General features: G+C 37.3%; 1 protein-coding gene across 5 annotated transcripts in view; it reads left to right on the plus strand.

Annotated features, from left to right (window-relative positions):
- The window catches only part of MAPK8 (mitogen-activated protein kinase 8), a 58067-nt gene that overhangs the window by 8003 nt on the left and 27065 nt on the right, over positions 1–22999 (plus strand). For all 5 annotated transcript variants that reach the window (XM_027878139.1, XM_027878137.1, XM_027878138.1 and 2 more), the window contains exons 2-5: positions 14250–14411; positions 17073–17202; positions 18427–18485; positions 18604–18742. In XM_027878139.1, the coding sequence (XP_027733940.1) occupies positions 14290–14411; positions 17073–17202; positions 18427–18485; positions 18604–18742 (450 nt within the window). In that variant the 5' untranslated portion in view covers positions 14250–14289. The remainder of the gene's footprint in view (positions 1–14249; positions 14412–17072; positions 17203–18426; positions 18486–18603; positions 18743–22999) is intronic.

Here is a 22999-nt window from a genome sequence, read left to right on the forward strand (position 1 = left end):
AGGATTTCATAGCACATTAATCTACTTGCACTTCACAGATAAATGCATGAAAATAGCACAGTCATAATTGGATTCTAAGTTTTTGTAGCTGGGATTTAAAGTTAAAACTAATGTAGTTTTAAACATTCTGAAAACTTTTCTTCCCAGCTGTTATGCAAATCCTTGCTTCCTCTAATGTTCTGTAGCTTTTGTCCTCTTGATCACTGATATTTAATTACTATTTTAGGTCACTTGGTATCTTTTGTTTGCTGTTGTCCTTTCAAAGAATTAGAGAACTGTTTGATCTGTTTCTTTTGCTTAAACATTTAATTTTCATATGCTTCATCTTCCTCTGCAAGAGGTTAAAGAACAAACATTTCCTCCTACCTCCAGAGTAATCCTGGAATGGGATTTCACTTCTGAACTTGTGCAGGTCTCATTGAGTCATATTTACTGGTTTACTTTGCTGATGGTTTGTCTATTTTTTCTGTATTGTTGCTTTTCCATTGGTCACTGGATGGGCAGAGAGCTGGCATATGCAGGCACACTTCTGTGGAATGATTAGAATTAGAACTCCCTGAGATAGTCAGCTGAAACAGCGTTGTGCCAAGATTAGCAATTTATTCTTTTCTTGTGAATTTCAAGTTAGCTTATGGTTAAAATTTTTAAGTATCTGAATAAGTTGAATGGGCCATGACATGCTTCTGGCAAAAGGGAGATATCTCCAGCAGCATGGAATGGCATTCCCTTGAATTCAGTGGCCCCAGTCATAATCTAGGCAGGATTATGATCTAACTTGTTTTCTGTGTCCGGCAGCATGCATTCAGATTGCATTTCTGACAATTAAATTGTGTGCTTAAAATGAAACAGCTTGTTGAACTGTTGTTTTACTGAATTTTCTCTGATTTCAGATTTTAAGAGAGTTGTTTAAAAAATATACAAAATGGAACTGACACATAATGCCCTGAGATAAACCTGAATATTTTAAGCCTTTTAAAAAATTTTTATCTTGATTTTCTCCCCATCTCCCATCTTTTTGTATAATCTTTTGTTAGAAAAAGGATTAAGGAAGATCCTTGTCTTACCCTATTATTTCTGAAAAGGAGAGTTTTGCTAAGAATAGTTTTTAATCTGCTGTCACAACAGCTTCTTTGCCAAACTGTAGAATTACGTAAGTTTTCTTTTGATGGAGCCATTCTTGTTTATGATTTCTAATGCAAAACTGACCTGCGGGACACAAAGTCTTACTTCAGATATTGTCATAATAGGATTCCTCATGGAACCATCTGTAATGGAGCTTCGTGTGACATTACACTGAAGAAGCTGTAGAGGTACTTTCCTGTGAAATGTAACACAGCAGAGTGCTTGCATAGTGATTTTTTTTTTTTTTTTGGGGTAGATATAGCACTACTCATTCTGATAATGCTTGTTCTAGAAAAATGCTACCTATTAAATGTCTTTATGATTAATTTAAGTCACAGTTCAGGAATCCATAAAACAATTTGAGAGGAAAGGTAGAGGGGAAATCTTCATTGTTAGAAATGCCAGTTTACAAGCTGTTTACTATTGCATGCTGCAGCCTATCTGCCTTGTTTCCATCCTCCTTGCATGTGAATGGAAAGTGCTTTTGAAGGGGAAGGAAGATACTTACCTAAAAGGATCTCTACTGATGTCTAATCACTTAGTAAAAAAAAAAAAAAAAAAAAAGAATATTTAAGTATGGAGGAACTCCGCAATGTATTCTGTTACAAAATGCATTATTTCACTGTGCAGCCTCCTGTGTTAATTAATCTTTGTGTCGTATATACCCTTATCACAAAAATAAAAACCCCTGGAAAACATGTAGTTCAGAATACTAGACAGCAGCAGAGTGTCATTAAAATAAACTGATTCAGAAGTGATTTATTACTTGTTGATGATACATACTTTAACAAAGTGCTGTTGGCCACAGGTGAGATTTTCCAGAGAGGGTACACTGGTATTCCAGAGCAGCTGTGTTGCAGGAACTGACCTGACTGGGAGAAATGCTGGGAAGTTGCATGTCCTGCTGTCTTATTTTCTGTTATTTGGATAACCAGGGCTGATTTGTCAGTCACCAAACTCAACTCGATAAAGTTTGGGTAAATCCTGAACTTCATAACTCTCAATGCAGTTTTCAGGATGCTTTAAATGTTTATGTTGGTGGCTTTCTGTAGAGATTGCTTCATGTTTAGATTATGTACTTTTTAAAAAATTACATTCCAGAAACCTGGGAATCTGGATAGCACCAGGTGTGTGATATTCACAGATGATAAAGAAATGTGAGGTTTCATTTCCCTGTCACAGACGGGCAGACTCCCCTGCTTAGAGAAGAGTGAGATGGCTGAAGGAATGGTGGATAAGCAAGCACAAATTTTCTCATCTTTTCATGGATCTGATAGCATGCATTCACTTATTCATCTTACTTTCCTTACCTTCAGGCTGCTGGAAGTCTATGCATTTTGACTTATCATTCTCTGTTTTCTGAATCTTAATTCTGTTTTACTTTAACTTCCCATATTATAAAGTTAGAGCTACCGGTGTCTATGATATATATTTTGCCTAATTGGCAGGCAGGCACTGAACCAACAGTCTGAATATTTTTCTTCTGTGACCAGCTGCTTTAGCCACAGTTGTAAAGGGGAGATAAAACTGAGTAGCACTGAAAGGGCCTGAGGTGAGGTCAGTTAAAACAGAAACATGCAGCCCATGTGGCTTTTTCTCATTCTTTATGGGGTGATCTCTTTTGTTGTCTCTGTGCCCTTAACAAACAACACCTTAAATCTTCATGCATGACTACTCTATGCATTTTTTGTAGTGGAGGCCCATAACCTATAGTCTAATGGCATTATGTGACAATGCTTTAAAGTGTCGAAAAACTGAGGTGCAAGAGGAGGAAGGTGGATTAAGTGTAATCCTGTCAATAAGAGCTTTATAGATAAAAAGCAGAGGAATGTCTGTTTTGAAAAGAAAATCACTGCAAAACTTACGTCAGTTGTGGGTAATTTACTGTGGGTGCAGTTCTTAATTTTCCTGCTTGTACAAGGCATGTGATGTGTTTATCTGAGTACAGAATTCAGTTCTCAGCTGAATTCAATTTGATATTAAACAAAACAAGTGTTTTAGTAGTACCAGAAGTTATATTCATTGTCTTATTTTGAATGTTTTGCAAGAGATATTTCACAATATGAGAATTCTCTTTAGAAATGTGCATAGCAGTTTAATACTGATTTTTATATAGAGAGTACTCAAAAGTTGTGACTGTGGGTTCAGCACTTGAAGTTGATGCTGCTGACCCCAGTTCAGGAGTCAGGAGTAGAGAATACTGGTATTTGCTACTTGCTTTGCATAAATTCATGCTTTGAGCTTTTGAGGGAAATGGGATGTGGATGTGTTGACTCTGCCTGTACTCCTTGGGGAGCAGTGTGTGAGCTTTGGTGGTTCTGTCCATGCCAGCTGACCCAGCAGTGCTAGGAAATGGTTTGGTTGGAGCAGTGTTTAACAACAGGAATTGGTTTTTGTGTTTGCATGTGATCTTACACTACCTGTTTATAGACAAATGTCTGTATCGGTATTCTGCTTGTTACAGTCTTAATTTTATTGCTTCCAGTCATAGGTCTTTCCTTGCTGTTAAACAGCCTCTGAATCATTATTTACTTCTGACATTATTTGAGAAGTTACTGTTTGAAGTTACTTGAGAGATGGAAGGAGAAAAGCTCAAATTCTGGTTGCCCAATACAAAAACTTCAGGTTTCCCAGTTTCAGGTTCAGCTGTTAACGTTTTTGCACTGGTCACTGACTGATTGCTGGATCAGCCTTCCTTGTATTTGAACATAATTTGATGCAGGGAATTTCAGCACTGATGCATAAAATGTAGTGTTGAAAATGAGCTGTTTGAGCTCATTCCTCGTTTTATTAACCTTTTATTGTGACTTTTGGAACCATTTGGCATGAGGTTTCCATTGTTTAGTGGCTGAGGTGCTCTGGTATTGATCAGGTAAGTCTGACAGAAGCAGTGCTAGAGAATGTTCCAGCTTCAAGTTCTTGCCTGTGTGACTCACCCTCCAAATATAATCCCTAGGGTGTTGTAGCTTCAGTGACACCACAGACTGTCTGCCCTCAGCCTTGCTGAAATTGCTGTCTTTTCAAGAGAGGATGAGGAACAATAAGAAAAGGGAAAACTCAAGGGGCTGCATTTGCCAGCAACTGCTACTGAAAGCTCTACTTGGGAAATAAGTGTTTTGCTCTTCCCTGGAGAGATCCTTGCCTGGCTGCCAGTAATAATTCTTGTCTCCAGCCCTCCCTTCAAAGCAAACAAGGAAGCTCCCAGTGCCAGTGGTGATTGTAGATCAGGCTGTTTACCTGAGCTCTGCCCCTGTCACGGCCCCTGCGTGGGGGTCAGTCACTAACTGAACTGGAAGAGGGAGCAAGTCAGTTTAATTAAGATGAAAGATGAAACATACACCTGCTATCCTGATTTATATTTTTATATACTTCTTTTTTACTTTTAATGACTTTTAGTCTACCTCTAAGCTGGAAGCTGGCTTTCAGTAGGTGTGAAATTTTATGGACGAATTCTGCCCCCTTGCAGTTTATACAGTAAGTAAATATTAGGCTAGGAAAGATTTAAAATGCAGGAAGCTAACTAAACATAATTTAAAAAAAAAAAAAAGTTGCTGGTTGTTTTTCCATGAAGAAGTTTTCTCCTTTCCTGTCCATGAAATTCTACTATAATAGTATTAAAGGTAGAAGTTCACCCATTTGCAAGAGGAAAAAAGAGAGGGCTGAGCCTGGATGTCTGTTGAAGAATTTTTGAGAAGCTGACTAGCATTTGTCAGCAGCCCTCCTGTCTCCCTTGAACATTAGTTCCTCCTCAGTGCACTTGGATTCTGGTCTCCTGTGTCATCCTCGCTCTCAGTTCACACATCTTCCTCCACTGATTCAAGCTCTGCTTTGTTTTTCTTTTTGTCTTCATGTTATCCTTCGTAAATTTTAAATATTTATTTCTACTTTGATTCAGGATCTGGAAAATCCTTATGATAAGTACCTCTTGACTCTTGAGGACATTTTATACTTCTTATATACTTATATTTGGAGAGGATGGGTGCAAGAAAGCTTCCTCTATGTAAGGTAGTAGGATTGCTTGTCTATTCCAAACAGAGCTGGTATTTGGGGAAGGACGTCAGTTGTGAAGATTAAAACAGATTATCAGACTTGTTTTGTGAGTGTCGCTTTCAAGATGTGCTGATGGGTCGTTGGAATGCCCTTTGGAGGGCAACATGAAGTCTTGAATTTAATGGAATTTTAGATTTTTCTGAAGGAACTTTTACTGATAGCTTATGAAGAAATAAGTATAGACTTTTTATTTGCCAGGTTAAGAACTTAAAACAAGAGGCCAACTTTTGGATATTTTACAAGTAGCTTACAAAATCATTTTTATAGAAATACACTTTTCCAAACAATGTAACTTGCTGATCTTCCTTGTCCAAGGGAGAATGTGCTTCCTGCTTTGCTTAAAGTCTCCTGTGATCTCAACCATCCTATATAGGGATTGTTTTGTATTTAATAATAAAGCTTATGTTCATCCTAATTTTTCCAATTTATTCCATAGATGGCAGAGGCATCACTGAGCAGGCTTGATTGGAATTCAGTATGAAGTGCCAGTGCTCCTGTGTGAACCTGTGCTGTTAAGTGGTAGGCACCTCCTTGTTACTGATGGGGCTTCAGGTGATTTTTGGAATGCATAATTCAGTTCAGTTCATAGCTACTGCATTCAGATGGGTTATCTTTTATGGAAACTGTAATAAGGTGAATAACTGGCCAAGAAAAGACCACTGTAGTGGAGAAGAGGATGGTTTATTTCCCTGTATGTCCTCCCCTTCTTAGTAGACTCCTCAACGACTGGAAAAAGTTGTCATGTGATCCAGCCAAAGCATATGAACCTGTAAACTGGAACACTAAATCACTGTAAACATTGCATTACTATTAATGGATTTTGTTCATTGTTTATTAATTTAGGACTCTTACTTAGTTGTTTCCTGTAAACTCTACTGAGAACAGTTAGTTTAACAGAGAGGGCTGTAAGTCTTTCCAAGAGATTTATCAATCTGGCAATGGTGTTTTTTGAACCAGTGAAGTAATGACTTGATTCAAACAGCCCATATTACATTTTCTTGAGCTTCATTTGCTATTATGTACTCAAAAGTTTTTTGTTTTAAAGCCAAATTTATTTTTCTATAGCAAACCTATGATCTTTTCTGAAATTAGCTTTAGTGGAGAAAGCCATCTGTTTATTGTTAAATGTTCAACAGACTCTAGGAAATCAAGTAATTGCTTTAAATATTCCATATAAAAACTACTATTAAAAAAGAGAACAGTCTTAAAAGTTTAAAAAAATTAAATGGGTCTTAAATATCTTGTCTTCAAGCAAACTGAAGTGACTTACCCTTTTCTGTTTGAACTTGAAAGTAGTAGGCAAGTCATAACACAGAAGTCTAAATGTGCCCTTGTTGCATTTATGCAGGTTTCCCCTGCCTTAGTACTTCTTTTCTGGAAGAACACTGAGATCTGGTGTCCACCTTTGCTTTACTGAATCTCTGACTAGTGAAGTTTGACTTTTTGGTGGGCAAAAGATATCTTAAAATGTACTGTTATTTTAAGAAATGTACCTGCACTGCCTTCAGGCCTGACCTACGTAAAAATCACCCCAGTACTTTTGTGGTTTTGTTTAATAGTTGCAAATGGAAAATAGCTTCTGGGATCAAGCTGTAGACTTGGAATTTTTGCTATGCCAGTCCTCCCATGAGTGGTGTGAGCCAGGCAGAGGACTCCTATAATGCTGGCATGCATTACATGAGGTGCAAGGCACTTCCATGTCCTTTACACATCAGCCAGAGGCCTCATTAAACGTGTCAGCATTAGTAGTAGTTCAGGCAATTGTGTGGAAGTTGTTCAGCTTAAAACCATCTGATCTGTGAAAGCGTAATTTGAAAGCCATGCAAATCCTATGGTCAACAGTGAGAATATCTCATTTTAGAAATAAGCTTTAAGTTTTTCAGACATCTTTGGCATTTGTAATGGTTTAGTAATATCTTGCTTCAGTTTTCAGCCAGCTGATGTTAACTCCTTTTTCCAAATCCCTTATCTGCATTAGCATTTAGCAGAGCTGGAAGTATTGCAAAATACAACATTTAGTTTCAAGGGCAACATGGAAAAAGAAAATGTTATTAAAAGTATGGTTACTTTTGTGAATAACGAAGGAGCTATGGAGTTACCTTTAAGAAACAGAATTCTTTCGTTTCCTAAATTTGAGCCTTTGAAGCATTTTTTTTTATTGTGTATCTGAAAACAGGGCTGTATTTGCACTATCCATTTAGCAGATGTCCAGAAGCCTTTAAACATGACAGCTGAAAATTGGACAAGCATTCACAAACATATGATGCATATAAATCAGCTATGTGTGAACTGTATTTTCACAAAGAAATTAAATAAAATTCATTAATGCAAGAGCTTTATAAACACTGTGCATTTGTTTGGCATTCAGTAGCAATCTAGTGTGTACTTGAAGTACTGTTGGCTTTTTCTAGGTCAGCCAGAGATTTCTGCAGTATATTCATTTTCATAGTGTTAGATGCCTTCTAAATGGAGTTATTGAATCATCATTGATATGGAGTTATGTCATTAATTGTACTGTGTTGATTATATTAGTAATTAATGTGTTAATATATGCAACTGTTTTATTTTAAATTTATATTTTTCCATTTCTGCATCTCTTTACTGTCATGGTCTTCATCTTTTGTTAATCCTACTTCTGAGCAGCTACTGTAATAAATCTCCTTTCATTGTAGAACAGTTTTGCCCAGGAGGCCACAGTTTTCAGCATGTGTAGGCAGATTGCTGTCTTAGTTGGTGTTTGTGTTGTACCTAAGATATGTCTTGCCCCAAAGAATGTTTGCTGGCTTAGCATCCTAAGTTTCTTCCAAGACTAAGCCTACTCTTAGGATGCTTGCTCTTAGGAAAGCATTGCTTTAGAAACTGTAAATGTGAAAACCAAGTCTGATTTCATGCAAAACTTGTAGTTAATGCTGGTTGTTCCTGCCTGTGGTTTTTCTCATTTCTTATATTTTGTTGCATTACAAGGTACTGGGGTATGAAAATACCTTCTCTGCTATACCTTTTCACTGCAGTAGGAGTAACCTGAATATGGATAATTTCTTAGATAAAAGGATACATAGAATAAGGTGTTCTACACTATAGCCTGGAAGGAATCCTGGATTTTCATATCATATTGTCTAGTGAAGGTATAAACCCGCAATTAAGGGCAGTCTTGGAAACTTAGCTGTACAGAGCCAATGTTTCTCCACCCTTTAAGTTTACAGTATTCAAGCCTATTCTGTTTCCATGTCCCTAGTGGAAAATTATCTCTTGGGTTCCATTTCTTTGTCTGAACAGAAAAGACGTCTCTCAAATGTATCCTTTTATGTCAGTTTTTAATGCAACCTTTGAAGCTTTCCTGTTCATTGTTACTGTCTCTAGTGAGGAGGACGCACAGAAGGGGTTGTAAGATATTTTGTGCTCTTATTTAAACTGAGCGATCCTTTCTTTCACAAAACCTGTTCCATTGCTGTTCCTCTGTGTGCCTGGGATACATGCATTCAAATCACTGCATAAGCAAAGTAACCTTGTACATAATTGTGTGTGGTTTTAAAGTGATATTTGATTTAAAAAACCTAGTCTTGGTATCTAGTTAATGTGAATGCCAGCAGGTGTGCTAGCCAAGCAAGTAGCATTTGATGGTCCTGCACAGAAGGTAAATACTCATAAGTCTAGTGGAAAGCACACAGTTCTCCAATTAAATTCTAATTGTGGATACTTAAACTTTCTGTGGTTAACTCAGGTGCATAACACTGTGGTCTCATGAGCTGAGCAAGTTTTTAATTGCCTGCTGTTTCAGCTAAACTTCTTGGAGTCCTGGTGCAAGTGAGCCTGGATTGATTTTAAATGCTAAATATTAGATTGCCCTAATCCAGCCATAAATACATGTGAGGACTGGTGTGATAACTGTCTGTACCATGAACTCTGCACAGAGTAAAGCTCAGCTGAGCCACACTGGTTCAAACATGTTAAGCTCATGTGGACCTTGCAGTGTGCTGGTTAGAGCTGAAGCTCTGTTACTGTGGAGGCCCCTTTTGAGCGCTGACCAGTGGTATCATAGCTATTAAATGCATTAAATAAAGCAGGGTCTGGAATGAGCATCAAGCCATCTTTTTCCTCCTTCTAAAGAAATCAATCTATACACTCTGCAAAGACAAGTTTACCAAATATATTCCTATTGTTTATATAATTTTGCATTGTGAGTTTTGTTTTTTTTATCTAAGGTTTGGCAATTTTTAAGGTTTTTAATACATGTGCAGTAGGGCTTTTAGACTGAAAACTATGTGCGCAAAGAATTAGCTCCTCTTTCCCACCCCACATTTCTGTCCCCAAACCATTTGTTTCTCCAGTGAATTTAAGGTGTACTGGAAAGTCATTTTAACATGTACTCTCCATACATTGTCCTGTATCTTGATTAATAAATTGAATGCTTTCTATGTTAGAGGCAAAATTTAGTCTTGAAATACAGTATTATGTTATTTTCCAGATATCTTGAAGTCAGCAAGTTTATATGGAACAGTCTTGTTGAGACATGCTAAGGTACATGGCAGATGTTTGCATATTTGGGTATGAACATTGCTATACGTGGTTTCTTTATTGTTTTAAATATGCTTATTTTAAAGCTGGGTGAAGAATTTTGGTCAGTCATCATTGTTAGCGTTATTCACTTGTGGAGGAGGAGGATGTGTCAATGAAACATTTTTTTATAAATGTCCATATTTCTCAAGGTTAACCATGATACTTTCATAGATATATGCTACTTGCATTTTCATGGAGCTACATGTTCAGTGTGTCCATGTTTATATCCTTTTACAGTTGTATCAGGCTGTAGAGAAGTGATGAGTGGAAATTGTTGACTGAAGTCTCCTGCAGGACTATTGAATTCTAGTTGCTGTTAGTGAATTTAGAATAAAACTTAGGCACAGCCTTGCAGATCTCCTGAGGTATGGATATAGTGTTACTTGCAATTCCTGCATTTTTATTGTGCTTCCTTGGGTAAATAGTACTTACAGCAGTCTGAAGAATTAGCAAATTATTATGCCAAACACACAGTACTATCTTAGGGTCCAGTTTTGAAATACCCTTATCTTGACTAATTGTGGGCTGACAGTAAAAGGTTGCCATGTATTGAGATCTGCTTAGGCACAGTATTTTCAAGGAAAGGCACAATGGTTGATGTGGGAGAGGAAATTGAAGTTTTCTGTGGGATTATTCCCCTGCTGACAGTTGACGGCATTCCAGCAATTTGACAGTTAATGGGAAAAATGTATTATTAGTTTCCTCATTAATAATAGAAATCTGGAGTCTGCATGCTGCCTCTCTTTCCATATGTACTTCTGCAAAATTGCTAGAAAATGGAACAAAATGTCAAATTTCAGGCAGACAACTTTATCTGATATAGCTTAATCATGTTTTAATGAAAGACGTTGAAGGCAAACATCGTTTAAGAATCTTAAAAGTCTGACAATTTCTGAATTTAGACTTGCTTTAATATTTAAAGACTCAGATTTTTGGTGTTGTGGATCTTTGAAGCTAGTTTTCATGAGACTAGTCATCAGTATATTAATAGATAGAAAAAAATTAGGTCTTTGGCTTTTTTCTCTGAGCTGTGTTTACAGAGTTGGCAATACCAGGCATTTCTGAGGATGCTTTCACGTAAGAGAAAGATACAGGGAGCACAAGGGGTTCTGAGCTGAGTGGGAACAAACCACTGAGTGGCAGTACGCTTGGTTATAAAATGAGACTTACACTCTCATGGTTGATGAACAAAACTGTGGAAGTTACGAGACATTGAGGTGAGGGGTGCAGAGGAGCTGAGTGTCAGGGCTGGGTTGGTCTGAGGAAGCCGTAATGGCCCATGTGAAATACCAGAGGGCTGGAGGCAAGGGGCACGTGTACATACATTTTAAGACCTCTCTTTGTGCTGATCTGAGTGTTTTATGTCCAAGTGATTTATTTACGTCCCACAATGGCACCCCACAGAAAATGTGCAAGAAATGGCTTTTCTGAGAATGTACTCCATTTCTTCTGAAGCTGAGTAAGTCTGTTTTATGGTAGGAGAGCATGCATTTAAAATGGAGAGACTGTACCTCTTGCTATCACAGTACAGACTGATAATTTTTGATGAACAGCACATGGGGCTGCAGAAAAAAAAGGAATGATAATTTAGATGCAAGTGGAGATACTCCTTCCTCACTTTGGGGATACCTCTCCTTTCTCATTTATTCACTATTCTCTTGTGATCATGTTTTAACTGATACCATTTTTCTATCCAATCTGTTGGTCTGGGGTGCTTTGAATTCTTTCTCTGCTTTAGCCATTATTACAAGCCTACTTTTCAATCTCATGTGAAGCTTACAGGAACAAACTTCATGGATAATGGTGAAGGAATCAACTACTGTGATTCTGGTTAAATATAAGCATATATTCAACTTGATGAAGAGTTTTCAGATTTGGAGTGGTGCTCTAGAGCTGCTGCATACAAATGTATATTGAAGTACAAAACCTTTTCAGTTTTATCAAGTATTTGTTTTTCTGCTGTGTCTTGATTGCTTTTACTGGTGCATTATACCCTGACTTGAAGTTTCTCAGGAGTTCTTTAAACACTTTTTTTTTCCAGAGAGCAGTGAAATGGTGCAGAAGTTGTTTGTTTTTGCTGTATGTAATAGAAGGACTGTTTGTTTTTGCTTGCTTCCTCATCTAAATGTTTCCTGCAAAAGCAGTCTTTGCACTGTAGAAGTCATCTCCCCGGTCTTGCTCTTTACTCATTTTCTGTAACTTCAAAATATTGCCAAATATGGGTCTGAGAAACCTTAAATCCTCACAGCGTTGCAAGGGTAGTGATGGGTCATGGTAGTGGAGGGGAGTCGGCTGTCTGGGGAAGGGTCCAAGTAGGTCAGGTCTCTTACAGAATACCCACAGCTATTTTAAGAACATTTCTTAAAAGGAAGAGTTACTCAACAAGTTTTGTGACGAAAGGGGGAAGCACTCTGAAACTTTCTAGTAATTTATTTTGTATAGAGTTTAATAGATACATCAGTAACTAAAAAACTGAGTTTTTCAACTGTCAGTAGAAAGATACAGTGCACTGTAGGGTCTTCACTATTCAGGTGCAAGGTATGGCATGTTTTTCAACAACATTTTAAGGAATCCAGTATCGGGGAAAGACTTTTAATCCATAATCTGATAGTGCTTTTGTAGTATGTTATGTTTTTGCCATTTTATTTCTTTGTTCTTTACTAATTGGGGTTTATGTTGGTTTTGAGTTTGTTTGTTTTTTGATTTTAAGTTCTAAGAGGCCTGATTAAAGTGAAAGATGTAATTTAGATACCAAATCTTGTTACGAGCCTAATTTTTAATTTCACCATAGGTACTGTCATAGTCCAGAGTGTGCGCCTTTTTCATATATCTTTGCAGAAGACTGCCTAGATGACTTATATATTCATAATGGAGTTGAAACTTTATTACAGAAAGATTACACAGAGTTTTTTTTTACCTTGGTAAAAATAAACAAGGATTTCTCTTATATGCTGCTGTGTACTAAAATACTATTATAAATTATGAAATGGTTAGTAAATGCAAGTTTCTCTGACCATATTGGCAAGAACACTATATAGTTTTGCATGTATAATAGATGACAAAACTTCAAGGCAATAAAATTTACTTGGTTATAATAATGTGTGTGGATGTAGGTAAAATCTGTTAATATAAAGAAATTACTTTCTAAGAGAATACTGTCTCTCAAGATCCTTTTCTTAAACTATACTTGCTTTGTTTCACTCTTTGATCCTATGAAGTTTATCAAATTGAAAGAAAATGAAATTGAACACTTGGCTTTGGCTATTCAAAATATTCACCTTTAAACAGAGTGATGTCAGCGTTCATCTGGAGACCTTGGAGGGAAAGGAGCAGTCCTTCCTGTGTTTGTTTCAGAGGAATTATCCAAAGTGAAGATGAAACTTACATTATCTTGATGCTGATACCAAACAGCAGAGCTGTTTACCGAGCTGTTCCAGCTAATCCTACATTGTTCAATGTCACTAGATCTGAATTCTTTTTAAAAGATAAACTCAAGATCCTGTGGTTTTTTTCTCAGCTGATGATGAACAAATGTAAGATTGCATGAATTATTGTCTTCATTCTTTGTTTTCTGATTTGCAGAAATTTGTTTGGGTGATTTCATACTGTCCACAGTAAATTTTCTTTTTCCTAATTCAGAATGGGGTTTTTTTGTCATTATATGTTTGTTGGGCATTTTTATTCCAAAACTCTGTGCAAAAACATCTGTGAACAGAGTGTTGAGAAAGGAGCAGAATCCAAAGATACAGTGATAAAAGGTATAGGGAAGAAAGAGCTGGGGATGGTGTCATGTATTGCTAAGAAATTGGGCTTTTTGGCTCCCTCCAGTAAGGCTACATTTTTTTAGTATGAGTGGACTTTGGTGGAATATACATCCTTTTTTCTTACTCTTGTTCTCTCTTTTTGTGATTATTACTTTTATTCATAGGAAGTCGTATGTGAGATCTCTGACAAGGCCAGTTTTCCTTCTCTGGCCTGGACTGGCTGTATGTGTTTCCATATCAGTGGCAGGTATTCCTGGCAGTTGTGACCAAGAGTATTTTGACAATTGTCATATCTGGAAGACTTGTTCATGATATTTATGGATATGTTAATGATATTTATTTATGGACTCATGCAACAGTTCAGAATGGGACCTCTGGAGAGTGTTTGGCTCAGACTCTGCCCCCTTGCTGCACATGTATATGTGAAGGGGTGGTAGGACTCTTCGAGCTCTCTGGATGATGTGTAGCTTCCTGCCTTTTGATCGTCTGTCATTCCCACCTAAGACTTTTGCTACTCTGTCTTCACTTTTGGCTTTCTATTATTTTTGTCCTTCTGGAATCTTATCTTAGGAACACTTCTAAAAATAGAACATTTCAGACCCATGCCATCTCATTTCTGCAGACATGAAAAATAACTTACATTTGCATATTGGACTTATTTGGGAAGTATCTTTTGTGTCTTATAAGGAATTTTGCCTTTTGTCAGATTACATACAGTTGTAAAATCTTAGTTTTTCATATTTTATCTCTTCATAGGCCATAAGCGAAATTTGGATGAACTAACTAAGTCGCCGTCATGAGTAGGAGCAAGCGTGACAACAATTTCTACAGCGTTGAAATTGGAGACTCTACTTTCACTGTATTGAAACGGTATCAAAATTTGAAACCAATAGGATCAGGAGCACAAGGGATAGTATGGTAAGGTTTCTTTAACATTTAAGTGTACCTTCAGTTTTCCTTAACAGAATTCTTTGAGTTCTTCAGGTGGTGTGTGTCATTGAGCAGGAATGTGGAGAACTACCTTCTGTCGGAAAAACAGCAACAGTAACTCCTGGTCATTTTTCCTTAGCAGGGGCTATTGCTGTTGCTTTTTGACCCACGTCCTTTCCAGCTTCTGAGTCAATGCCCTTTTGTGCAAATTCAACCAGCTGTGCTGAGTCCTGTAAATTAATGAGGGGGAAAAGAACTGGATAAAGACACTAATCCTGATCCATACTGCTTGCAGTGAAACAAAAGAGAGAAATGCTCTTTATAATGTTTGCTGCTCGTAGATGCTTGTACTTCTTGAAATGGTTTGTTACGAGTCTATTTCACTTGCTTTTGTAATCTGTGTAGTGCCTAATACTTGGTTAGTGAGCATTTGTGATGCTGTCATCATAATACGTAAATACCTGATGCAGTTTAGGAAAATTATGACTTGACAGGATAATTCTTTGAATAAAAGCTCTGATTTGTGGACTGAAAAGTGTCCAGTTGTTTAAAGTTGGTGACAACAAGCTGCTTTTAGGCACCGTTTCCTGTGCAGTGGCATTTCCCCGAAGAGAAATGTTGGTTTGAGCTTCCTGCAAGTTTTTTGAATTTTCAAGAGAAGGATGTAGATAGCACAGGAACTTGCAGATTTTCCAATTTATTGTAACTCTTAAGATGCTAACCAGGTATGTAAAAATACAGAAGAAACATCAGTGAGAAGAAAGGAAGGGAAAAGCATAATCTCAAACACTTTTCCCTATAACATCTTTACTACCTTGTTCTTGACTTGATCAGGGTTACAAGGTTTTACGGTATGGATGGGTTTTTAGTTATTGTTTGTGTCTTAGCAGGGTTAAAAATAAAAGTGTGCTTATTGCAAATGAAATCTTGAAGGCCAGTACTCTAGAAAGATTTAGTTTTGACCTGGTAACTTCTGGCATTAATATTATTTGGTCTCTAAGTAGCAGCATCAGAAAAACTGATCTGAATTTTGTCTGCATGTGTGTTAATATACTGCAGATGTAGACAATCATTTGACAAGTTTGTTTAGTTGCTATAGAAATGCCAAAAAAAGCTTTAGATGTTATAACTGTCCTTCTGATTGCCAGTCATATGTTACTGCTGTTTTCCAAGTTTGTCTTCCTAAAGCGAAGATCCAAAAACTGACTATGTAATTACTGTGCCTTTCTCTATTTGGTGCTAGTGGTAATTGAAACCTTTTTAGTTAAACCTCTCTGCTTACTCTGAGGAGGATTGGAGTGCTCATGTGGTTAAATTTTGTCCGTGTCTGGAGGAGATATGGTGCAATTCTTTTGACTTGGATTGGGGTTTTTTTTTAGTTGTTGTTGGTCTGTATTTGTGGTTTTTGGTTTGTGGTTTTGGTTTGTTTTTTTTTTTTTTTTTTTTTTTAAACTAACAGATCTGACTTGATTTGGAAAATATTAAGTAGTTTACCCAATACTGAAACAGGCTCCAAGGCTGCTGTTATGTACTGGGGATGCAAAAATTAAAATACTGGTACAGGAGTCCCAGGTTGGTGGTCTTTCCTGGCCACCTCTTGAATGTTCTCTCATAAGATAATCCTTACATTGTGGGCAGGTGGAGAAATTACAGATAAAGTAGAAAATGTAAACCAGAGAAATTTACCAGTAGGTGTTATTCCCATTTTCTTTTCTTTCTATAGTGACTAGAGGTTTTGATGATAAAAAAATAAAAATCATTAAAGCCTATATACTATATAGAAAATCTGCTTTTTAAAGTAGTGGGTTTGTGATTTAATAGATGCTACTGTTTGGTGACAGATGTTCTTCATGTAGATTTGAGTACCTTTCTTGATAAGAAACAAGAAAACAATATTTTCTCTGCTGAGACTTTTTTAGTAACTGATAAATATTTCCTGAGTCTGCGTGATAGTCATCAGTTGTATTAGCTCTGACAGGAAAAGCAAGCTGAGCCTTCCTGTCATGGGAATGTGATATGTAAGGGAGTTGTCCCCAGTAACAGTCTTCATCAGTTAAACAGCTTGTGTCACTGAATTGTATGACAATCTTGACATCAGTCTGCAATCAAAATGTTACTCTTTCTTTTTACCAAGCTAAAGCCAGTGACATCTAGATGTTAAAGCTTTCTTAAGACTTTTTTATTCTTGACAGTGATGCTCTCATTGTCATCGGAATATTAAACAACTACATAAATGAAAGCAGGGGACCTTTATATAACCTACTTTTCCGCTCTTTTCCTTTCTTTTCAGTGTGAAGATTCTGTGTAAAATGGATGTGCTTTTTATGTTTGAAGTGTTTTGGATCTTGTTTAGGTTGTATGTTCTTGGGTGCCAGTGAGTGGCAAGAACTCAATATCTTTGGGAAGCAGAAATCCTGCAGTATTTTGTAGAGGTTGTCATGTGTTAATACTCTGAAGCTGGGAAGTATTTTTAAATTTTGAATCACTCGGCATATGAGAGCACTTTGCTGTATTACACTCCCTAAAGCTGAGTAACACTGGAAATTTGGAATTTCTGCAGATATGATAAAGTATCTGAAAAAGGTTGTAACTGCCACAGCTTAAAGGACCTTGGCACTAGGGATATAATAATGTTATTTTTAATTACAGTGCAGCTTACGATGCCATCCTTGAAAGGAATGTTGCAATCAAGAAGTTAAGCCGACCGTTTCAGAACCAAACCCATGCTAAGAGAGCCTACAGAGAGCTTGTTCTTATGAAGTGCGTTAATCACAAAAATGTGAGTGCAATGTCCTTGTCCAGACATTATAACTAGAAGGTTATTCTTTGTAAAAGGAAGTGACTTCAGGGGAGATGTTCATTGCATGGTTGTATCTCCATGATAACTACAGAAGGATATATCAGAAGAGCTATTATTTACTGGTTTTAATACCTGCTCACTCTTTAAATACCCCCTTCACAATCAAGAAGGGACTCAGTGTTACATTGCTACATTTTACGTGCAGCTGTCAAATAAGAGGAGGATGATTGGTAAGTACATCCTTGTCTCTGTTGCCGCTGCTAGACACATAGCAGGAAAAAAAAAAAGGCTGTAATAGGTTTTTCTTTTTTTTTCCCTGGTGCATGAATGAGTTTGGAATCTTGTGTTGTGACAACACAAGATAACATAACACATAACATAACACTATGTTATGCTTATGAAGCTGTGCAGTAGACCAGATCATAGAAATGGAAGGAGAATAAGTGATACATTTATCAGAGTTGAACTACAAAAGGCTGCTATTGGCCATTTTCTTCCCTCAGAGAAAGCTGTGTTCAGTCTTCCTCCCTTTCCCTCTTAATCCACCATCAGGAAGATGGCTGCTAGGGAGATAGGGAGTCATAGAAAACTTACTCTGTCTTTTAGCTTCTTGGGAAAATCTTATAACTTTTCTCAGATAGAGTTGGCTTATATGGATTCTCTGAAGGAAGTTTCACCTAATAGCATAATTTGTATGGTGATAAACTATTACAAACCTGCCTGACTCTTAGTATCTTGGCTTGTTTCTGCACATCCCATCCATTCTTAGCATTGGGAAGTGTCCTAAATCAGCTCTAGGAATCTGTTTGTCTCTTTGGGTTAAGTTTTTTCTTCACCTCTGTCAGTGGCAAAGTGGTATCTCTTAGGGAGCCTTTGTCAGATTTTAATTTTATTATTCCTCATATGCAATAAAAATCTTACCAGGTGTCTGCAAACTGAAAGTAGGAGGAAGGGGAGACTAACCTCCTTAGGTTTTAAACTTTGAATGTCATCTTATTAATGTACACAGAGTGTGAGGAAAAATACTCCTTCTAAAATCATTAGTATATGCTACAGCATGTTAGGCCTGGTTGAACCACTGAGCATCTTGAGCTTCAGTGCATACCAAGAGGTTCATATCAGAGTAATAGTTACCAGTTTTGAAATGTTGACTCTGCAGCTATTTCTGCGGTGCAATTACACTTCCTCTCCCTCTTCTGACAGATAATCGGCCTACTGAATGTGTTCACACCACAAAAATCCCTGGAAGAATTTCAAGATGTGTAAGTCTGATTTAAACTAAATCTGAGAATTTATTTTCAAAATATTCATGCCAAAGGATGAACAAGAGAAAAAATACAATAAAATAGCTGTATTATCTGATTTTTTTTTCTTCATAAGCTACATTGTGATGGAGCTCATGGATGCAAATCTCTGCCAAGTGATTCAGATGGAGCTAGACCATGAACGAATGTCCTATCTCCTTTATCAAATGCTGTGTGGTATCAAACATCTTCATTCAGCTGGAATTATTCATAGGGTAAGTGAACAAAACTGTGTATAATTTGCATTGCACCTGGTTTTGCTTTGAGTATTTAAAAGATTTTAAAAAATCAGAAATAGGATCACAAAAGGTGATTCATAGCCTGTCCCATAGGCAGAGAGAGAAAGCTGAAAGGAAGTCATCACACTTACCATTTTGCAGGGTGGTTCTGGAATGAACCTTTTGAATATTGGAATGATTTGATGATAATCTGCTCAGAGCGAATAAAAGATTTTTGCAGTTACATTACCTCCTCTGTATAATGTTCTATCTTAGTAGTCATGGCAGGAAGGAATATCTGAAAGTATCTCTGCTGTTATTGTTTTGGTAACCAAACCTGAAATCCTATCTTTAGAAGGGACTGCCAATTTTATTTCTCTTCTTGAACTAGCAGAATAATGAATAAGTACCTGAAACCATGATATAAACAGGTGATAAAGACCTGTAAGTGGAGCTTGCATTACACCTGTCTGTCACAAAACGTTCAAACTGTCCACAGGCAAAACTTGACTACTGCTTTTTAAATAGCATCTATGTGGCAATCCAGTTAAGAAATTTTGAATTTAAGGTTGTCTGCTTAAATTAAACATCTCATCTGTAATTCTGTGTAGTGTAAAGATTGCTTGAGATTGTCTGATTACAACTCTTTAATGTTAGTTTGGGAAATGGTAAGCTTGTATTTCTACATTTTTATTGTTACTTTTTTAGAGAGCTTGAGAAGTTTTCCTTTCTGAAAGGATGCAGAAGATTTCATTAAACTTAGTCATGTGGGTTAGTTTCAATCATTGCCATATTGTCTTTCTCATGGATGATGTACACAGCAAAGCAAGTCATGGATGGCAATTTTGTGATTGCCACAGGCAACACCACAGGAATTGCTGGTAGGATGCTTGTCCAGGTCAGTGGTTCACCACCTTGTGAGTGGGATGTTGAATGACCTGCAGGCTGGATCTGGCAGGCTGACACTCCTGTTCAGTTTGCTGCTTTTCCCTCAAGGGAACAGGGACAATTGTTTGAATAGAAAGTACAGTTTGAGTGGCCAAACATTGCTTCCTTTTGCTCAACTAGTTCTAGTACTCATCAACTGCTTCATTCCAGTGAGGAGCTCAGGGAGCGAAGGTGAAGCTTCTTGCAGGCAGTTTCCCTGAACTGTTTTGAAAGAGATGGGCGAGGAAGAGTAGGGAGAAACATCACCTACAGCCAGACTCTGTACCTGGTGCTGCTTGATCTGTGCATGGGCATTGAGATAAGGCAGTGAGTTTCTTGCATTATTGTGGGAATGCTAGGGAGAACTGGATTACTTCACTTACCACTGTTGGCGTATTACATTGTGTATGACCACATATGAGATTATGCAGCCCTTTGTGTCCTAGTGCATGTGCCTTTGGGTTTGAAATAACTGTTTTGTATGCAACTTCACATTACCTGGTCTCTTCAATACTTAGGTATGCAAGTTAATTGCTGTGGGTTTTCCTAGGTCTTTTTTTAATTTGGAAAAATGGCATATTGTATGGACATCCCAGAGTAGGTAATGTACGAATCTCTCTCTGTGGATCTTAGCGCAAGCATGAGGGACCTTCTGAAATGGTGCTTGCTTTCAGGGTGGTTTGGACTACTGTAGAGTGGACATTGATCCTGTGGAAGTCACAGACATTTGTACATTTACAGAAAAGGAATCACTACTAAGGTGGTTGTTGGGCAGTAGAGACTGCTTTGAGGATAGAATTTCTGCCTCTGTAAACACAGGTTAAGTCTTTAAAATGCTTTATATTGTACAGGGATACGTGATACCAAAGAGACTATGGATACAATTGCTATGTAAATAGTACCATATGTATGCATGAATGGTTTTGAAGGACATGTGCAGATACCTTTCACTTGCATGTCTTCCTGGCAGATTTTCAGCAGACAGTTTCTTGTCAGACTTTCTTAGAAGATTAAGTATGTTCAGACAGAACGTTACCCACTGTGTGCGTTGTGCCTTTACACTTCAAGGTATGAAGTATCAAAATTCTGTTTCTTTGCGGAACAAGTTAAACAAAACCTCAGAAGTCAAGGAGGGCGTGCTTGAAAAGGGCTGTGGACCATGTGGCTGCAGCAGTAACTCTTTATATCCCTCTTCTGGGCTCTCAGCACCACTGTCCTTAAAGTTCAAAGCTAATTACTTGGTTGAAACTCCTTAAATATAATCAGCACTACTGTGGCTGCCTGTGGGGCATTCTGGCTATGAATCTAGTGTACTACTTTAGTGTTCTCTAAAGCTTTAAGCTTTTTTGGTGTTGGTAGTTTCACATGTTTTTTAACTGGGTTCTTAAGGTTTTAACACAGCGGTGGGAATCTCAACATCTCAATAGCTTTTTCAAACCTTGTTGCATGACTGAAATCACAGCAATCTGTATGTGCCTTATAGCACTGGAGAGTACTTGCCATAGAAATAAGTGGGTTTTTTCTAGTGAACTGGAGGGATGGAACGAAGCAGAGATCAAACACAAAGAGAATTTCAGTCAATTTCACCTGGAAAAGTTGTAGGGGACATATTTAGTTGCCACATCAATGGGTAAAAATTTGATCTCTGTAAAGATTTGACTGTAGCTTTACACTGACTTTAACAGATTGTACAAATGAACATTACTGTGTTCCAAATATTTTGCAGAGATGCAGTTTCCAGACAGTGTAGAAGTACACGTTCACTTCTGTTTCATAATCTGATAGGGAAGAATAATCAGCGTTTCAGAGTTGTGCCTCACTGATTTGCTGAGGGACACAGAGTGTCTCATTAGTCTTGCATGGGGGCTCTGAAACATTGAATTCTGCCTGATTTTGAGTACTTAACAAAGGAACCTAATTATGGAAGCCCTTCACAAATCTTTTGGTAATAAGGAAAAAACCCAAAGAAGCCCTGAATTACCCTCCAGAGATATCTCTCTCCCCCTGTCTGGATAATGGGGATACAGCTGTGAAAAATCTGTTTTCTAAGCACTGACATTTTACATTTTTAAGGTTCAGTGACACATCTTCTGCAATAGGTTCTGGATATATTTATACGGCCTAATTAACTTGATCCCCTTAAAGGAAGTTTTGAGTTTGTGTTTATTTAAAACATAAGAGATATGAGTTCTGCATGAATTTGAATGCAGTGTTAAGTCAAATCTGGCCTTCATCATTTTAATCCTAGGCTTCATGACAGCTACATGGTGTGCAGAAATTAAGGATGGGCAGCATTGTGTAAACTTTTTTTGCATTTTGTCCTCGTAGTGATTTTTCTCTTGCAAAGGGAAGATCTTTTAACATTTTGAATGTTAATCTTGCAGCTTTGAAGAGGATGAGTATATTAATACCATAAGCTTGCACCTGGGATTTTGCAATGAACATCCTGAAAATAATAGAATTGTGCAAAAATAAAGCTAGTAATAGGACTGTAGCAGAATCTGAAACATATATATTAAAATGGCTGGAGTGCCTTATAGAACTTGAATTAATTTGTGGGTTTTGAGAATGCTTTAAGCCACAGTTGTCTGCAGAGACTTGTGCAAGTGTTTTTGAAGTGCGTGTATGAATATGTATGTATGCAAGACTTTTAATTGCTCACTAAGATTCTGTTGTTCTGAAACTTTTTTTGTGATTTCCTCTCTCTTAAATGCAGTTTTCTTAGCTTTATGAGGATATTGCTGAAAGTACAAATGAAAACTACATAAATCTTGCAAATAGCCACTTTTAAGTCTCTGTGAAACAGTGACAGATATTGCTACTTCTCAAATGCCTGCAACTCAAATGCTGGAGTCCTCTGCCGTATCTCGGGTTTTTCTCTCATTAATCTCAGTAGAGTGTAGGCAGGAAGGATCTAAGTCTTATCTGTGTTGACCTGTGTGCTGTGAATCATTTTATGATTGCTAAGTTATTCGGAAGTTGCTCTGTTTGTAATATGTTCCCTGTGACATTCAGATGTTTGTAAGATCCTCCTGAGATGATGATGGAGTATGCCAGTGTAGTGTCTGTGTAAATAGATTGTTGTAAAGCCGCTGTTGTCAATAGGATTCAAGTGAAAAGAATAGTTACCGTGTTTTTCACTAGGATGATCTAAAGCTATATCAGCGCTTCACTCTATATTTTTCACTGCAATATAATGATTGTGTTAATTCTTGGCAGTTTTTCAATGGTGCCTTTTTGGTTTGGTTGCCAAAATTAGTATAAAACCAAATCCTAAATGGGAAACTAAAACTATGTGTGGCATGGAGATTTCCTTCCTGTGCAGAG

This window comes from Empidonax traillii, unplaced genomic scaffold, assembly GCF_003031625.1.
Source record: "Empidonax traillii isolate 1590-97213 ecotype Southwest subspecies unplaced genomic scaffold, ASM303162v1 scaffold38:size1800464, whole genome shotgun sequence".
NCBI lineage: Eukaryota > Metazoa > Chordata > Aves > Passeriformes > Tyrannidae > Empidonax > Empidonax traillii.